Source organism: Mytilus galloprovincialis, chromosome 13 (assembly GCF_965363235.1).
Source record: "Mytilus galloprovincialis chromosome 13, xbMytGall1.hap1.1, whole genome shotgun sequence".
In the NCBI taxonomy this organism is placed as follows: domain Eukaryota; kingdom Metazoa; phylum Mollusca; class Bivalvia; order Mytilida; family Mytilidae; genus Mytilus; species Mytilus galloprovincialis.
Genome location: NC_134850.1, coordinates 11,090,549 through 11,110,507, shown reverse-complemented (window position 1 = coordinate 11,110,507; position 19,959 = coordinate 11,090,549). Strand labels below are relative to the sequence as shown.

The 19,959-nt window shown below is 30.9% G+C and overlaps 1 protein-coding gene across 5 annotated transcripts in view; it reads left to right on the top strand.

The window, feature by feature from the left end:
- Positions 1–19,959, top strand: part of LOC143056711 (uncharacterized) — a 145,291-nt gene that overhangs the window by 111,037 nt on the left and 14,295 nt on the right. For 4 of the 5 annotated variants that reach the window (XM_076229857.1, XM_076229854.1, XM_076229853.1 and 1 more), the window contains 2 exons: positions 9,687–9,855; positions 12,084–12,202. In XM_076229857.1, coding sequence (XP_076085972.1) covers positions 9,687–9,855; positions 12,084–12,202 — 288 coding nt within the window. The remainder of the gene's footprint in view (positions 1–9,686; positions 9,856–12,083; positions 12,203–19,959) is intronic. The other variant, XM_076229856.1, reaches the window with a different exon arrangement.

Here is a 19,959-nt window from a genome sequence, read left to right as displayed (position 1 = left end):
CTATTTATAAAGATTAGTCTGTTCAGTTTGGCAATTAATTAATCATATGGATAATTGAATTGTAAGCAGATTAAGTGTTAATTAACTATCTAACTTTTGAGTATATAATTCAAACTCCATTATTTATATGTATCCAATACCTCGAAAACCATGTATTTGATGCTGATTCTGAATTAATTCAGCAATTTCAGACCAGTTGCTATGGCTTTTTTTGGTTGCTATGGTCTTTCAGCCACTTAAATTAAAGCTTATATTTTTTTTTTATCATTTTCAAACAAATTATAAGTTTTATTGTCTGTTCAATTACATTAATATAAAAAAAAAATAGCAAAAATTTTGATAATGAACAAGTATTGTGTTTTGTCATTTTTATGAATTTTACCAATTTTTGTTGCCATGGTAACAAAAAATTTCAAAAAAACCCAGATGTTTTTTTCCTGTTTTTTTATAACTCAATGTATGAACTTTAAGATGCAATCATAGTTTATAATGAACTTGTCTGCCCAATGTCAATTTTTCTTGATTTAAAATATGATATTTAAGCTATTTTCAGAAAATGTCAAAATACAGATTTTTGCACCTTTTTAAATACCATTTTAGCCTGATATCAAAAAAAATTTCACAACCTCAACATCAAAATATAAACTTCAAATAATGCCTAATTATATGTTGAAATTATTTTTTTTCTTGAAATTGCCATTATCATAAAATTGCTGCAACCAAAAAGTAGACATTTTCCAATTTTCATGTCTGATTTCATCATAAATTCCTCAAAAAAAATGGCTGCATGTTTCCATAGCAACCGTTCAACAAAATTAAAAAAAAACAACTTGCAAACTTTATTTCAATCTTAGCTGCCTATTGTATAAAAGAATAAAGCAGTTCTGAGACATACATGAATCACCCCCTGCATGGATCTTACAAGTAGCTGTTAACTTAAACACTCTAAAACCAACATTTCTTAAAATTGAGAATGGGTCATCAATGCAGCACAACATTTTTTGTCACAGCAAGAAAACTGATAAACATGTAGAAAAGATATTTTCAAAATAATTGGTCATTGTAATATTGCAATTGGTTAATTAGCATTAAATAATTATTTTACATCTTTATTTTCATTGGGTAGCTGAAAATAGAATATGATTTTATCTTTGTTTTAATTTAAGATAACTATTTAATGAACTTGAATTAAACTGGTAAGTATTTTTTTTTCAGACAATTTTGTTGCAATTCTTTTCCTTTATAATTTTAAATAAAATATTATATGATATGAGATGAAATAGATAAAATTATGATTTTATATCTTCCCTTTAAAATTTAGAATGATGAATGTTTTATAATTAACCATTTATTAATTAGTCATGGCCTGAACAGGATTAGTAGGTAGTTTAATTTCATTACCGATTATTAGCAGTTACTAAGTTGTGATGTTTAAGTAGCGAGGCCAACCAGTGGGGTAAATCATGTTTCATTTTAAATCTGTTGGATTTAAAACCATGATCCTTTAATTGTTAAGTGTTTTCTTTCAGATCTATTATTAGCTCACCTTAAAACCAGGTGAAATTGATAATATCGGAATCCCTTTGGTATTTAACTAAATAGATCTAGGTTTTTAAAACGTCTTGGAACACAATAAGTTCAACTTTGACATGTAACGACTCGTATCCAATGGCAGTATGGTTCCCAAACAAATAGTATTCTAAAGCTTGAAATTGACAATCTATTAAAGAAATGGAGATCGTCAATTTCCAAATATGGAAACCAACATGATTTTAAGATGTAAACATTGGGATGTACTGTTATGATTTTACTAAGTTTGAGGATAAACTTCCATGAACAATGCAAACATCAAATGGTAAGAAATTATAGGAAAATATATTTTTAAAGGTCATCTTTATATATTTGGTTGATTAATGAATGGGTTTACCTTACATATCCAGGTGTGTCTAATTTCCACCTGGTAATTTCCTCCTTTGATGTTTGGAGTAAAAATGTTGTAAACAAATAGATATAAACAAATTGGTTGTTATAGATATGTTTATTGATCTTTTGGGAAACTTTCTTTGTTGTTTACAAATGTATAAACTTGTATGATATTCAGTTAGGAAGGAGTTAGACATGTTTTGTGAATTTGAACAGATTAAATGACAGTTTTACTTTGAAGATAGAATGATGTAAAGAAATAAGGAAACCACTCTACTTTTGTTCTAAAAAAATTTAAAATGCTGAACAATTTGAAAAAAGGGGGGGGGGGATGTAGCATACAACACACTTCTTAGGTATACTCTATTTTCCATCAACCATTTCTTTTTTCCATATTAATTGAAACCCTTATGTATTTAGCTGTAGTTTATTTTTAGCAGGAATTTGTTGAAAATGGCTTAAATTATAAAGTTATTTAGAAAATAGCTTAAATGAATATAAAAATAAGAAAATGTGGTATGATTAATTGCCAATAAGAAAACTCTCCATAAGGGATTAAATGACAGAAATTAACAACCAAAGGTCCTTGTACAGCCTTCAACAATGAGAAAAGCCATAATAATGTATCATTCATCTTTAAAAGAAGCTGTTGATAAAGCTTAGAGACGCAGCATTTCTGATATTGTTATGATACATTATGTTTACAGTTGACTGAGACCTGTCACCATCTTGTAAAAGGTACTGTCAAGTGATAATGAAGACCCCCCCTTCCCCCTCCTCCTCCTCCTCCCCCTCAACATCTTCCGGTTTACCAAGCACTAATGTATCATTTTACACATCAAAGCCAAGTTGAAAAGTTTTGTCACATTATTCTTATGAACTACAAAACTAGGATTTCTGAAATTTGGTTTCAGGGGTTGTATTAAAGTACATGTTTTGAATTAAGGAAATGAGAGTCTAGATTGTGTTTACAAACTAGAGAATAATGAGGCAATACCACAGAAAAAATATCCAAAAAGTTTAAAAGATCAAATTTAAGAAATTGGCCGAAAAAAATTAAGAATAGAGCAAAAAAGGCTGCATAAATATAAAGAACGGAGAAAAATAATCCGAATATATAATAAATAGAAAAATATAGGCCAAAAAAGTAAAGAATAGTGAAAAATGTGGTTGCTAAGTAATAAGAAATAGAGAAAAATTAAAAATTAAAGAATCAAGAATAAAAAAATGAAGGACCCATGACCATAGTACATTAATATATGTACAGTCTTTTCAAATACTTTTTTCCAGTATTATTCAAATGACAATTTTTGTCATACCTATAAGTACTACATGTGTATATATTTATTTAATTGTTTAAAAAAAATAGGTGACAAATGTTATGGTGATCAATCTGTATTTAATTTAAATCCTGATATTGTACTTTAATTCACCTTAACAAGAGGCCCTTGATGGATATTATTTATTAATTTTTAACTTTTTTTTCTCTATTCTTTATTTATTTGGCTCATAACTTCCCTGTCTTCTATTTTTTATGCTTCGTTTTCACTTATTTACTTTTTTTGCCTGATTTTCTCTATTATCTATTTTTATTACCTTAGTATCCTTAATCTTTATTCTTAATTATTTTTATGCCCCACCTACGATAGTAGAGGGGCATTATGTTTTCTGGTCTGTTCGTCCGTCTGTCTGTCTGTCTGTCTGTCTGTCCGTTCGTCCGTCTGTCCCGCTCCAGGTTAAAGTTTTTGGTCAAGGTAGTTTTTGATGAAGTTGAAGTCCAATCGACTTCAAACTTAGTACACATGTTCCCTATGATATGATCTTTCTAATTCTAATGCCAAATTAGAGTTTTTACCCCAATTTCACGGTCCACTGAACATGGAAAATGATAGTGCGAGTGGGGCATTCGTGTACTGAGGACACATTCTTGTTTTGCCTTATTTTCTCTTATCCCCCCCCCCCCCCTCTTGTTTTCTCTTTTTGTTATTTTTTTGCCTTATTTTCTTTTCTTTTTTTATTTATTTAATTGGCTTTATTGTCTCTTCTTTATTCCTGTTGTCTTATTTTCTCTATTCTTAATTATTTGTCCTTATTTTCTCTATTCTTTTTTCTTTTGCCATATATTCTTTATTTTTTATACCCCTGCTTTTAAAAAAGTGGGGAATACTGTTTTTACCTTTGTCTGTCTGTCTGTCTGTCTGTCTGTCCATCCATTTATTTGTCCATTCCATCCGTCCGTCCTTCCATTCTATGAATATTTTACGTCCCAATTTTCTCAGGAACTTTATTACAAGGATGTCTAAAAGTTGGTTTCAGGATTTATTTAAGTTAGCTTAATAATACCGTGTGATGCGTATTCCGATTCATTATTCAGCAGCTTCCTGTTTACTAAACACTTAAATATCATTTTACACATGACATCCAAGTTGAAAATGTTCGTCACATTGTTTCTCAGGAACTGCATTACAAGGATTTCTGAAATTTAGTTTCAGGGTTTATATATAAGATAGTTATACCTTGTAATGCATTTTCAGATTTATTATTCAGCAACTTCCTGTTTTAACCATCAAGTACTAATTGCAAGGGGTATCATCAGTGAGCATTTTAGCTCACAGTTTCACTTGTTTAACTATATTTTCTCTATCCTTTTTTTTGGCCTTATTTTCTCTGTTCGTTATTCACCTTTTTTTCATAATTTATGCCCATTATATTCTAGTCATTCTGTAAACCCCATTCAGACCCTCTCAACAGGGCTCTTAAGTACTAAATATATAATCTGACAGTTTAAAATTTTAATATGTTCCAACTGCTATTGAAATATGCCTTACAGCAAATAAACGCATGTAAATTGCAGTTTATTAAAAATGGTGTAAATTTCATTGTCATTTAAATGGAACTAATTGAATTTTCATTATTAAGAAATTCAATATACTTAATTATAAGGGTTATTAAGTTTTTAAGAGTAATTTAAAAAGTAGACAAAATGAAATTTTATATTTCTTTTTATTTATGTCTGCTCTTTTCATCAAAAGTACATTTTGTTATATGTCTGCCACATGAGGCCCAAAAAAAAAATGTGTGTTTACTGTACCCCTACCTACCCTAATTTTTATCCCCTCTCCTAAATTTTTTTGGCCATTTTTGATTAAGCACTGTTAAAGTCACAATGTTGCTCCCATAGACTCGATGTAAAAAAATAAAAAAATAAAAAAAAATCCCTGCCGTAACATATCCTTTTTTTTCAGCATGTAACATGTTGTTTGGCCTGAACAAAACATCATGTGGGTACTGTCTTCAGGAGCCTGTAATTCAGTGGTTATTGTTTGTTGCTGTATATTATATTTGTTTTTTATATAATAAGTTGTACATGAATCAAACTGTTTGTTTTCTTGTTTGAATAGTTATACATGTGTCATTTCATGGTATTGTATATAGCTTACTTAATTAATTTAGTATGGGTTTTGATCATTGTTGAAGGTTGTCAAAACATTTTTCTTTGTTTACAAAGCATATTTTTAATTGCCTCTGTTGTTCACAAAAACATGAATAATATTTTTTCTGCAGTTTTGACAAAAAGAATGGGTCAATCATCTTAAAATTTGTTTTGTTCCAAAAAAATTGTAACAATAAGAAGCTATGCAGTTTAAAAAAAAAGACCTCTTTAAGATTGAGCGAGTGATTCATCATTTATGGGTGAAAAAAAAGCCAGATATGTCTGTATGTTTTTGAGATATTTTAGAATTGACGTATCAAATATATGAGATGAAATAAATGTCTGTTTAACTGTTTGAAAAATGTTAAAGACTATAACAGCTTAGAATTTGAAAATGTTTTTCCCCGGAACTGTTTGAGATGTACATGTATTTGAAAAAACATATAGGAAGGTCTTAAATTGAGGGGAGGGGAGGGGGGGGGGGGGTGTTCATTTGTTCATTCCGTAATTTTATGGTAATTATTCTTTATATCCTTCATTTTTCTCTCCTATTTTCTTTTCTCTTTTTTTGGGTGGGTGGAGACCAGGGGTCTATTTTTTTTGACTCTTACTTTTTAAGACCAATTTTTCTCCTAATCTTATCTTTAAATGTCTCAATTCCTTGAACTCCATCATTACCCACATGTTTTGACAATCACAGTTGTTGAGGATACATTTTTTCAGACTTTCAAGATTTAAATAGGGGATTTCCACCATGATCAGACTCTTGAAAATCTCTATTATATTAACTGAATACCTTTCACAGACATTCAAAAGAAATATAAATGGGATTTACCAGTAAGCACATATTTACTCTTTCAAACCATTAGTATATAAGGTAAAAATCACTTTTGACATGTTAAAGAGATGCATTACATTGTCTTGTGCTTAAAATCCCCCATGGAGATTTTGAGAAGTTGACTGGCAATGTTTTATTGCATTGCAAAGGTAACAACTAAATAAATTATGAAATAAATAAAAGTTTGAAGTATAAGCAACAAAATTAAAACAGAATATCTTTTAACAATGTATACAAAGTTATGCTTTTACTTTTCTACATTGGCTAGAGGTATAGGGGGAGGGTTGAGATCTCATAAACATGTGAACCCCGCCGCATTTTTGCGTCTGTCCTAAATCAGGAGCGACTAGCCTTTGTTGAGTCTTGTATTATTTTTGATTTTAGTTTCTTGTGTATACAATTTGGAGTTTAGTATGGTGTTCATTATCACTGAGCTAGTATATATTTTTGTTTAGGGCCCAGCTGAAGGACGCCTCCGGGTGCAGGAATTTCTCGCTGCATTGAAGACCTGTTGGTGACCTTCTGCTGTTGTCTGTTCTATGGTCGGGTTGTAACGTCTCTTTGACACATTCCCCTATTTCCATTCTCAATTTATATAAACATTAAACTGGGGCTAACAGTGAGTGTACCTAAAGGTCTGGATTGAAAGGGGTGGAGACTTCAATTCAGTATTTTTTAATTCTTAAGGCTATTTTTCTCTTTTCTATATATTTTTATTGCACCCCAATCAATTGTCTCTATTTTCATGGTGCATTTTCTCTAAAAAATTTTATTCTCATTTTTTTCTAATTTATTTTTTGGTCCATTTAATACTCCTAATTCTGTTACACACCATTTAGACCTCAGGTATGTTAAATTCTTTGTTGACTATAAATTGTTCTTGGTCACTTATTGAAGATTGGTTAGCCAGTCAACATTTTCCTTTCCATTTTTTTATCCCTTTGTGTGGCCCCAATTTTTCAGATTCAATAGAATTAATTAGTTATAGAATCAGTATTAAGTAATATCCTTAGAAATTTTTATTCTTTTTTATAGATAGATCCATATTTAATCAGTTATTCATTCCTCCAGCATACTTTGACATTTAAAAATTGACACACTTTTCTTTGATTATGATGACAGTTTTAGCAACGGAAAATAGCAACCATGAAATTGAAATTGAAAAAAATATGGGGATATCTCTATTTGTATTTACTTCCTTAAATAGAATAAAAGATGAATGAGAAAAATGGGATTATTGTGATGTGATATTTGAAATATTTGCCAATATAATTAGAGTTTTAAGTGAATTTATTAATATTGCCGGTATATATGTGGGACGCTACATGTTTATTCAGAGGCCACACAAAAAGGTTCTGTGTTGTGCTTTTTGTTTTTAAAGATATTAATGTACATGGGATAATTTTTTTAATTTTTCTGCTCTCCTTGAAAATGTTTTATCGTGTCATGTTTTGAACAAATACAACAGTTTTCCCTATTTGAAAAGGAATATGTGTGTTTAATTTATACCATTAATTATGTGATGGCAGCATTTTAAAGTTCAAAATATATAGATAGATTTAGGTAAACAAATTCGGAAATGCATGTTTTTATTTTTAGCCATGTAAATTAGATATATGAAATATGTATTGGAAAATTGAAAATAAATTTTAGTCTTTCCGGGGCCTTTTATAGCTGACTTTGTGGTAAAGGCTCATCTCATTGCTCATTGTTGAAGACTGTACAGTGACCTATATAGTTGTTAATTTTTGTGTCATTTTCAACATGGTCTGTCATGGAGAGTTGTCTCATTGGCAATCATACCACATCTTCTTTTTTTTTTTATATTGTATGAGACTATTGATGTAACTTATTTTACAGAATAGAATTGATTAATGTTCTCTGGAAATTTTTAATGATCTCCTTTTGAAAGAGGAAATGATATTAAAGAATGCTAAAATGTGACATTAGGCACAAATGAACTATGTGAACTTATACATACTCTGTACAGGTCACTAGGAGAACAGTTAAAAGGTGACCTGATAATTCTCTGTACAGGTCACTAGGTGTACAGTTAAAAAGGTGACCTGATAATTCTCTGTACAGGTCACTAGGAGAACAGTTAAAAAGGTGACCTGATAATTCTCTGTACAGGTCACTAGGTGTACAGTTAAACAAGGTGACCTGATAACTCTTTGTACAGGTCACTTAATTAGCTTGGTGTACAGTTAAACAAGATGACCTGATAACTTTTTGTATAGGTCACTTGGTGAAAATAAACTCATTTGCGCCAATACTACTTCTGCGCCACTAAATTTTAAAAACTATGGATGTGATGTGCGCGAATTAAAAAATCATCTAATTGTGCCAATTTTATGAACCTTTTTTGCATTTAGTTATAAATATATATCAACTAAATGATTGACTTCCCTCCTTTATCCAGGCTTGAGTCCGGCAGTATTCTGACTGGTGGATAATTAAGGGTCATTTGATGCCTCGTTCACATGGACATTTAATTCGAATTGAATTCGAAACAAATGTGAATCGAATTCGCCTATTGCGTTCACACACTCTTCTTTTTTAATTCGAATTGATTCGAAATCGGCTAATTCGAATTATCGAATTCGCATTAGAAATACGCTTTTGTGAATATGAATTAAAAGTTAACGTCGTTTGGACGGTAAAGAGAATTTAACGCGCATTGTAATTCGAATTAGAATTGACATTAGGACGTAAAACATTTCGAATGCGAATTAAACTAATTCGAATTAGTTAATGCGAATCGAATTTCGAATTACCTGTGAACTCAGCATTAAATAGATAAAAATGTGCTGAATTTAAATGCTCACTCATATATATACAGTTTAAACTATAAAATGTTTCTGTTCAACTTTAAACAAAGGGCTGGTATATATATAACTTAAAATAGAAACATATTCCTTTCTGATCTCCATCGATCTGATATCTTCATTTTCTCAATAATTAAATCCCTAACTGAATTTGTTATCTTCAACATGATCATAGGTTTCTTCTGTATTCTTAAATGTCAGATATACTAGCAAATATTGATTCAAACTAGTGAAAATTCAAAAAAAATATATATATATAGTCATATATAGGGACAAGTTTTGATATTTAGTTTCCAGACTAGTAGATGAAAAAGTGTTTGGCGCAGACTGCTTTATGAAACATCATGACATTTTTACATATACTACTAAAGATTATACTATATATACAAATAGATAAATGTAAAAGACTACATTACTGGTGTCTCCAACAAGGTCAAATCTGGCCTATGACTTTGGAGGGCTACCTGACGTCTCATTCTAAGGGACCTCGAAAAATGTTGCATTAAAATTGTTCTGTACATCTCTGTGTCGTAATACATGGTTGCTTAAAAGTAACCAGTGGAGCTGAGGGGATTTTGAAAAGAGGGACAGGGGTACACTCACAGATCCCTCTACATGTATACTGTCACATGAAAAATTCAATTTTATATTTTTACATTTCCAGAGACCAATGAGCCAGCAACAGAGAGCAATGTGAAAGAAGCAGAAGAAAAGGCACACATAAAACGTGGAAAAAAATCACCTGGCACACGACAAACTAAACTCCCACAATGCAGTTTACCATCCAACATGCAGCCAACATTTTACATTGGTGGGGGAAATGGAGTGTCCTTGTAAGTCAAACTACAGTAAAACAGGCCTAAATGGTCACCTTGTTTCAGGGGTCACCTGCCTCTATTGGTCACTTTCAGATATTCCCAAATGTTAATATAATTAAACTCAAATTAGCGGTCACCTGGCTAAGAAGGTCAGTGGTCAGATTGTTTTTGCATGAAATCTTCCATGATTAACTTTTACATTATGGTTATTTTAAGATTTTTGATTGCCTGATTAATCATGATAAAAAATATGTGTTCAGTATGGAAGTCAAAAAGAACATCAAAACCAGTTTGAAAAGGAGTTTGCCATATAGGAGGTCAATTTAGGAATTCCTCATGTTCCACTCCTTTCCATTTCCATTGAAAACAAAATCTTATAATTGACGTATTTCTTCTAAGTTATCATTATAATTGTCCCCCCCCCCGCACAGAACACCTTGCAGGGGACACAGAAATACCCGGTGTCCTTCTGGTCTTGTTAGTAATTGATCCTAACTTTACAGAACAGATAAAATATGTGCAACTTGGGGGGGGGGGGGGGGGACTTTAGAACTCTCAGAATCTAAGATTTTTTTTAAAAATATTTAAATGATTTACTCAAATTTACAGAACTGGAATTTGCCATATTTTATTTCATTCACTCTAGAATTATAACTCTAACGATTGAAAACACTTGAAACAATGTCCTTGATCCTGGCCCCAGGCAATGTCGGAATTATAATAATTTTTTTCAGAACTTCATTTTAAATAAAAGGTCACCTCATTTTGGGGGTCAAAGAGAGTGACTGCTTGATACAGGTTTGACTGTATTTATAATATAACAATATTTATATTCAACTGGACATTAAACAAAAAGAAATAAATAAATGGAATAAAAATTAGGGCTCTAAGTCATAAAACTTGACTTAATTAACTTGTTCCTCGTCGCACAAAACTTGTGCTTGAATCACCAAATTCCACATTTTGATTTGATGAATATTGTGTCCGAGTATGTTTAAAAAGGGGTAAAAGATACCAGAGGAAATTCAAACTCATAGATCGAAAACACACTGACAACACCATGGCTAAAAAAGAAAAAAGACAAACAGACAAATAATAGAACAGAAGACACAACATAAAAAAACTAAAGACTATATTAATAAAGCAACACGAACCCCACCAAAAGGGTAAGCAGAACCTGTTCCACATTTGGCACCTGTCATGTTGCTCATGTTATTGCAAACCCAGTAAATAGTCTAATTCAGTAGGTCACATTTATGAAAAGGGAAGAATTGTAGTTACGACATAAGGAACCAACTCGTGATGGCGTCCGTAATATTTTAGAAGGGAAGATTAAAGTCCACCATTTGGAACTCTTGGTTTAATAGCTTCCATCTGCGCAGCAACCCTCTATCAAGGAAATCATGATAGGAAATAAAAGCCTGGAAATATTGTATCAACTGGGAGATATATACCCTGTATGCAGGTGCTTATGAAATGTGCTACATAGAAATGAAAAGTTCACAATTGGGAAGCTGAAATAATCTCTTCTGTCGTAAAGTTTTGTTTTCAATCGACCCTCATTGTCAATTTCAAGATGAAAGTCAAGATATGAGGCAGACTTATCTGTTTCTGTTGTTTACTTTATCTCTCTTTTGATGGGATAAATGCATTCAAAATAGTCACCAAATTTTGAATTATTTAGTGAGAGAACATTTTATGACTGTAATTATAAATCAGAAGCTGTACGTGGTATGAGTGTCAATTAAACAATTCTCCATCCAAGTCGTAATGTGTAAGAGTAAATATAGGCAACAGTAGTATACCGCTGGTTGAAATTTATAGTAAATCATTATAGGTCAAATTTAAAGTAAACCATTATAGGTCAAAAATACAGCCTTCAACACAGATCCTCAGCTCAAACTGAACAGCAAGCTATAAAGGGCCCAAAAACAGGAAAACCAGCATTCTAATCTATATAAAAAACATGAAATGAGAAACACTTATGAACCACACCAACAAAAGGTTAAACTTTTACTCATGTAGTCTGAAGAAAAAATACAGTGAAACCTTGCTAAAACCAAATCCTGCATACACCTAAAACTGTATTAACCAAACATATTTTTTAGCCCTGTCTATCAAATTGTATGCATTGTGAACCTGATAAAACCGTTCATAGGCCAAAACCAAACAAAATCTTAAGTTCGGTTTAAACAGGTTTCACTGTATTATATAAAAAAAATATATGTTTACTTTGCTTACAGGGTGGAAGGACCTTTGGTGGCTTTAGGATGGAAAAGGACAACAGATAAATATGATGAGAAATACCGTCTAAAATGGGTAGAGTGTAAAACCCGCATAAACTATGGTGGGTTTAAAGAAGGTAAATGAAGCTCTTTCCTTGTGGCAGTCGGTTGGTTTGTAAATGACTCTCGCTAGCTTTAAAATTTTCACCCACCATCAATGTATAGTTAACCCCTGTCACTAGCCTAGTTTACATCAGTATCTTACTTGTTGCATTCTTTGCTTAATGTAAATTTCACCTGTCTGGTTTGCTAATGGCACCTTAATATGGTATTTTGTTTGTAGTGATAGCGTAGCCTAGAAGTTTGCATGAAATGTTGATTATGTTTTTTTTTTGGTTTTTATCATCTTGCTCTAGCCATGAGCATGCATAGAATACAGTTTAAACCTCCATTGAAAGTTCATTTTCTACTTTATATAACAACAGACTTTCTTGATTTTTTTTTTGGGGGGGGGGGGGGCATTATCTACATAAAAGATTATATGCTTCAACTGTTTAAATCCTTAAATGTATTTTCTCTGAATATAGGTATACAATAAGAGTGAATTTATTTTTCTAAAAGATACTTGACTTGTCGCTGGGCTTCCAAAATGTTGTATATAACTTTTTCGCCTTAAATTACTTTTTGACACAAAACAGTGACAGATCCAGGAAGGTTCTGGGGGTTGGAACCCCCACTTTTTTTGGACGATCAATGCATTTGAATTGGGACATATAGATGGAACCCCACCTTTGTCCGGGGTTGGCACCATTCCCCCCCCCCCCCCCCCCCCCCCCTTATAAAATAGCTGGATCCGCCCCTGCAAATCATTTTTGCGGAAAGAAATCTTTGATATAAAACATGTTACAAAATTGCTTAAGCCTCTATTGTTTTTAAAGTTGCTTCCAAAATGTGTGTAAACTTGAAAATTGTTGTATAATGGCTTTGGGAATCTAATACTTTTTCATTTATTTTGGGGTAATCCAGATCGATAGAAATATCAAAGTTTTTATTTCACCGCCATTTACAAAAATTTCAAGTTCATATGCGAGAATTTGAGAGCATGCATTTTGGTAAAATTTTCAAGGCCTGTTTGTGAGAAAAAAAAATGTTGAAAAATTAGTAATTAATAACATTTTAGAAGCGACAGACAGACATACAGACAGACAGACACAGCTGCAAGAAATTTACACACTGATCGTTGATGAAAATTTCTGATGATAGTTTCTTGTCCATTCTAACCAAATTACACAAGTTTAACCACACTCATTGGCCTTAATTTTGATTAACAAATTTCCATGGTATTATAAAACTTGGTACATAATTATAAGTAGACATAGGGTTAATTTAGATTAATAGAATACTGTATGACTAGAGTGTAGAAATTTCATACTGAAATTTGGAACCAATCTTGATTTTGAATTATAGAGAAAAGATGGATTAGGGGGGATTTAGTAGTGTTAAATTATTTTGATCTAATAATCTTTATGGATTAAAAGAGGGATGAAAAATGTGTGGATTAGGACATTGTAATGTTTTATTAAGAGGTTTAGTGTGTTTACACATCATGATACAATGGTTTAGTGTGCTTACACATCATGATACATTGAAAAATCAATTGTAAAGAGTGAAAAGTCCGTCTTAACATAGGTCTTTTACCTTTTTTGTTTTTTTATACAACCGTATATATTGTTGATATGGTCATTGTGATTAATTGACTGTTCACAAAACTTTGAAATTCTTAAAATTCTAATAATTTTCTAGCCTAGGTCTAGTTTGCCAAAGCTGTATTTTCAAAATCTTCAAAATTTTGAGTCCTCTGTGCTTTTCATCAGAGAACTTTACTTGCTTTTTTAACGTTTTTGATTCCAGTGTCACTGATTAGTCTTTTGCAGACAAAACTTGCATCAGGTGTAAAAAAAGATTTTATTCTCAAACATTTGGAAGGATACAGTGAAATTTTTATAGGTCATATATTTGAGACTAGAGTTACCAGTATGGTGAATAGCTTGTAATGATTTGTTAATGTTATTTGTCTGCCAGTCATTTTTATACGACCGCAAAATTTGAAAAATTTTTCGTCGTATATTGCTATCACGTTGGCGTCGGCGTCGTCGTCGTCGTCGTCGTCGTCGTCCGGCGTCCGAATACTTTTAGTTTTCGCACTCTAACTTTAGTAAAAGTGAATGGAAATCTATGAAATTTTAACACAAGGTTTATGACCACAAAAGGAAGGTTGGTATTGATTTTGGGAGTTTTGGTCCCAACATTTTAGGAATTAGGGGCCAAAAAGGGCCCAAATAAGCATTTTCTTGGTTTTCGCACTATAACTTTAGTTTAAGTTAATAGAAATCTATGAAATTTTGACACAAGGTTTATGACCACAAAAGAACGGTTGGGATTGATTTTGGGAGTTTAGGTTTCAACAGTTTAGGAATTAGGGGCCAAAAAAGGGCCCAAATAAGCATTATTCTTGGTTTTCGCACAATAACTTTAGTTTAAGTAAATAAAAATCAATGAAATTTAAACACAATGTTAATGACTACAAAAGGAAGGTTGGTATTGATTTTGGGAGTTTAGGTCCCAACAGTTTAGGAATTAGGGGCCAAAAAGGGACCCAAATAAGCATTTTTCTTGGTTTTCGCACCATAACGTTAGTATAAGTAAATAGAAATCTATGAAATTTAAACACAAGGTTTATGACCATAAAAGGAAGGTTGGTATTGATTTTGGGAGTTTTGGTCCCAACAGAATAAGGGGCCCAAAGGGTCCAAAATTAAACTTTGTTTGATTTCATCAAAATTGAATAATTGGGGTTGTTTGATATGCCGAATCTAACTGTCATGACTGTGTATGTAGATTCTTAACTTTTGGTCCCGTTTTCAAATTGGTCTACATTAAGGTCCAAAGGGTCCAAAATTAAACTTAGTTTGATTTTGACAAAAAATGAATCAGTTAGGTTCTTTGATATGCTGAATCTAAAAATGTACTTAATTTTCAATTGGAGTTATCTTTCTTTGTATAGAATAGTAGTTGATAATATATGTTGGAAATTTGCCAGACATGACTATGATGTCATTTTCTATTTTTATTTGCCAATAACTTTATGTAAATAACTTCATTGGAAATTTGCCAATATAAAATGTTGCTGATGAAGTTTTTTTTATTGTTTTATACAATAAACAATGTATATTCACTTTTACTACCAACCAATCTTTACCATTCAGTGATAACAAGCACTTTATTTTACATTTTAATATTTTATGATGTATTTAAAAGAGTAGTTATTGTTGCAAACTCCATTAGAAATTTGAATTGATATCAGTTTTGGAGAAAGGAAACGGGGATGTGAAAAAAAAGGGGGGGGGGTTAAATTTTTCTCATTTCAGATTTCATAAATAAAAAGAAAATTTCTTCAAACATTTTTTTGAGAGGATTAATATTCAACAGCATAGTGAATTGCTCAAAGGCAAAAAAAAACTTTTAAGTTCATTAGACCACATTCATTCTGTGTCAGAAACCTATGCTGTGTCAACTATTTAATTTTAGATTTAAAAAGTTTGAAGAAGAAATCTTTAATTGATTTGTAAAATCTTGACATTTGTTTTGTGTAAAAAAAACCCATGTAATGTCAAAAATTTGATCACAATCCAAATTCAGAGCTGTATCACGCTTGAATGTTTTGTCCATACTTGCCCCAACTGTTCAGGGTTCGACCTCTGCGGTCGTATAAAGCTGCGCCCTGCGGAGCACCTGGTTTTTATTCTTGTACATAGGTTGTCTGTTTTTATGTCCCCCCTGTCACTGTAGGGGGCATTTAGTGTTACCCTTGTCAGATGTCCCTACGTCCCAAAATTGGTATCTGTTCTCCAAATTTAGTTTGCCTCAACCAAATGTCATGAAACTTATGCACAATGATAATTACCACAAAACATAGATCAAGTTCAAATTTAGATGGCATTCATTTTCTTGTTCTTGAGTTTTGCCCCTTTATAACTTTATATGGAAGTTGGGGTATCATGTGGGTTCGACAGACTCATTTTCCATTTATTTATTGGACTTTTGATTTTCGAATGACCTTTCATTGTATGGTCTTTTTTTTACTTTGCAGGTTTATCCATATATTCAAAGAAAATCTTAAGTTGACAAAAAATTGTAAAAAATAATTCTGAAAAATACGGTTATATATATGTGATTAACAGTGATTTAATGAATAAGGAATCTTAGTTTTCCTTGATCATAATTTTTATCATATTATGGTAAATTTATTAAGCTATAAACTTTTATAACTAAGCAAGAAATAAAAGATTTAGATAAATATTTTGCATTTTCAAAAGTTTTAATATCTGAGCATGTAAAATCAACAGTAGATTTAATAATTCAACTTTTCATTTTAAAGTTCCTATGAAAAGATTTGTTAGTTAAAAACCTGTCTGTAAACAAATATTGTATTATCTTTTTGATATTTATAGCTCAGTGTTAAAATTGAATTATGTGCAAAACATTATCAGCGGTCACACCTCTTGCTTGTGAAAAGTTCGACTTTTGGCAGTTTTACAAACTTGAAAAAATAAATTGCCAAAACTATAATATATCTATTACATTATATATTTGCAGAGTAAATAGTATTCATTAGTTAAATTGTGTGTTGTATTACATGTTTGGTGTAATAATTTAGTCACCCGTATTTGCTCTTCATGTTTTTGCTAAGTAAGAGTACATAGTAGTCCTTGAAAGGTTCTGAGGATTCATACATTTTCGAGGGTACCAATTTTAGCAGATTGAGGAAAAATGGTATTTTTGGTGAATATTTTATTTCATGGTTTTGTCAAAGTTTGCATACAGTTTTCACTATGTAACTACAGCTATTTGACAAACCACACCTCTTTTGGGGAGATATGTAATATTCATAGATAGTTTTGTTTTGTTTACATACTGGTTCCCAGATATTATTTTATGTTTTATCTCATAGAGACAATACTTGGAAATGTTTACAGCATTAAAAACTTCCATCTTCATCATTGACAGCACTATCTTTTGACCATTGAAAAAAAATGTAGTTCATATGAGCTTTCAAAATTCTAGAATATTATTTTTTAAGAAACTTCATAGTAAAAGTGATACAGTTTAAGCTGTAAAAAAAATTGCATCGTCTTTATTAAGTGTATAGAAATGCAACCTATAAACCTATTGAAAATGTGTACCTAGCACTTTTTATATACCCAGCAATTGCAAGAAAATTAATATTCCACAAATAAATGGGTATATAAAATCTACATTACTGGAAATTAATAATTTGACAAGGAACCTGTCTATGTGTTCAGAATTATAATACGTAACTGGCATATCCTTAAAAGAAAAGTCTGTAAAATTATAGTAGTGTGCAATTTGAATAGATAGAAATGTTATGATTATCTCCCATTAAAGTAGAAATATTTAGATTATCTCCCTTTAAAGTAGTAAACTATAGTTGTCTGATAGAACTGTTGTTCATTGTTTCTCTTGATGAAATTTGTTGTTTAATGTCAATAATTGTAGATTTTTTTCCACTCCTCTACCAATTAGACTTCTCTGGTTATATATACTTCCAAGACTTCTCTTATTATTATTTTTAACTTTTTTTCCCTTAGACCAATTGTGACTCTGATTTCTAAACTTTAGTATCTAATTACAAATAGCGGAGAGTCAGATTAGTTGTAGTTTTTTTAACTGCTGAGAAAGGAAAGAGTTCCATGAACAAAATCTTTTGTTTATTTGAATAAACATAGAATTTAAAAATGGGTAATGATATATAAAATACTTTTTACCAAAATAGAATGATATGCCTAACATTAATTATGTAACGGTACTAATATTTTCAAGTATTTAATGCAGACCAAAATCTAGAGATCTCAATAAACTAATTCATATACTAATTTGTATATACAAAGTGTACATATTTTGAAGATTGCTTTATGTTTATATATTCATAAATTTCAATTTTTTATCTGAAATTAACTAGCGCCTTTAACTTTGTACTATATTTGGCCTAACAAATTTTATCCCGTGCCACAGTTTTACCCTTATCTATCTGTATGTCCCAAAATAAGTGTCCATTCTGTAACTTTAGTTTACCTTCACCAAATTTAATGAAACTTTCTGAACAATGCTTCTTACATTATAAAACACAGATCTAGTTTAAAATTGGGTGACATAGTTATTTTTCTTTATATCCTTATATGCATGCATCATCTGCGTCCTAGGCAAATATTCTCCATTTATTTTATTTTTTCAGTTTCACTGATAAGTCTATGTAGACGAAACACATGTATGAGTTCAAAATTATAAGCCTGATATCTTTGAATAAACTCATCATAGATGTAAAGGTTGTTTTAGATGTTTTCATAAAAGAAAAGAAAAAATGATGAGTGTGCATATAAAGATTTGAAAGGGAAATAATTCTTAATCTGTCAACAGAACATGTGAAATTAAAGCAGCTGGTTAACACAGACTTATCAAAGCAGACTATTAATTTTGCTACTTGAATTTTTTTATGGAATTATAGAGCCTCAGTTTGAATAAATGTAAAACTTGTTATGCTAAAAAAATATCTCCAAATGAATATTGGGTAAATTCATACACAAATTTTGTTGTTGATGAAATCATATTTTGTCAAACAAGGACCATCAGGTGTAATATATTATAGTAATGGTATTATACAAATTAACAGATACAACTTATGTCAATAAATAATATAAGAGTCACACAATATATATCGTATTTGAGGTTGTGGATGGGGTTTATATATTAGAGAAAAATATAAAGATTTAGAGAATAATGGGCTAAAAAATAAAGACTAGAGAATGGTGGATGGGGGTTTACAGAAAAGAGAATAAAAGTAAACAAATATAAAGAAAAGAGAAAAATGATCCCAAAAAATGAGGAATAGACCGTAATGAGATGAAATACAAAGAAAAGAGAATAATGGTCAAAAATATAAAAGATACAGAAATGAAGCCCCCCCCCCCCCCCCCTCAGAGAGTAATGAGATGGAATTAGAGAATAATAGTAAAAAATATAAAAGATACAGAAATGAAGGCCCCCCTCTTTCCTCATTCAGACCCTCATATTTGTTGGAATGTATTCAAGTCATCGTTTCGACTAATTAAATATTTACAATAGCCAATTGTCAGACAGTTAGATGATTAAAGTAGTAATCAGAAATATTGTCACAATGTGATACAAATATCAAATAACAGTGGACGTTTTCATCAACGGAATTTATTTTTACAAGACCTTTGACAAATTTAAACCTAAATTCAGGCTTGATCAATATTTATTTCACTTTTAAAATTGATTATATTTAGTTTGGAGTTCATATGTTTGAACTCTTTCCAAGTTGGTTGACCTTTGGAGATTTATTATACACATTAATATTCCTAAGTTTTGTTGAAGTTCGGAACGTCTCTTTTCTGGACATATTTTAGTAGGAAGTTTACGTTTCGAGTTAACACGATAAATTTTATTGATTCTGTTAGTAACAAAATACGATACTTTTGTATAACTGTTTAAATATTAAAATTGTGTCGAAACATTGATCAATGGATATTTATCTATTTACAATTCAACCACTGTTCTGTAAAATTTAGAATTGAAAATTGTTTTAATTATTTATTCATGTTATAAAGCACATATCATCTACAAATTTCTGATTCAATGCCTGTTAATGTTTGTATTTACCATTCAGCCACTTTTCTGTATGAATAGTTAGTTACAAATGCATTTTCTGTTTGTTATAATTAATTATTCAGGTAAAAACTTCAAAATTCAAATTTAATACTGTTTAATGTTTGAATTTAGTATTGACACCAATATT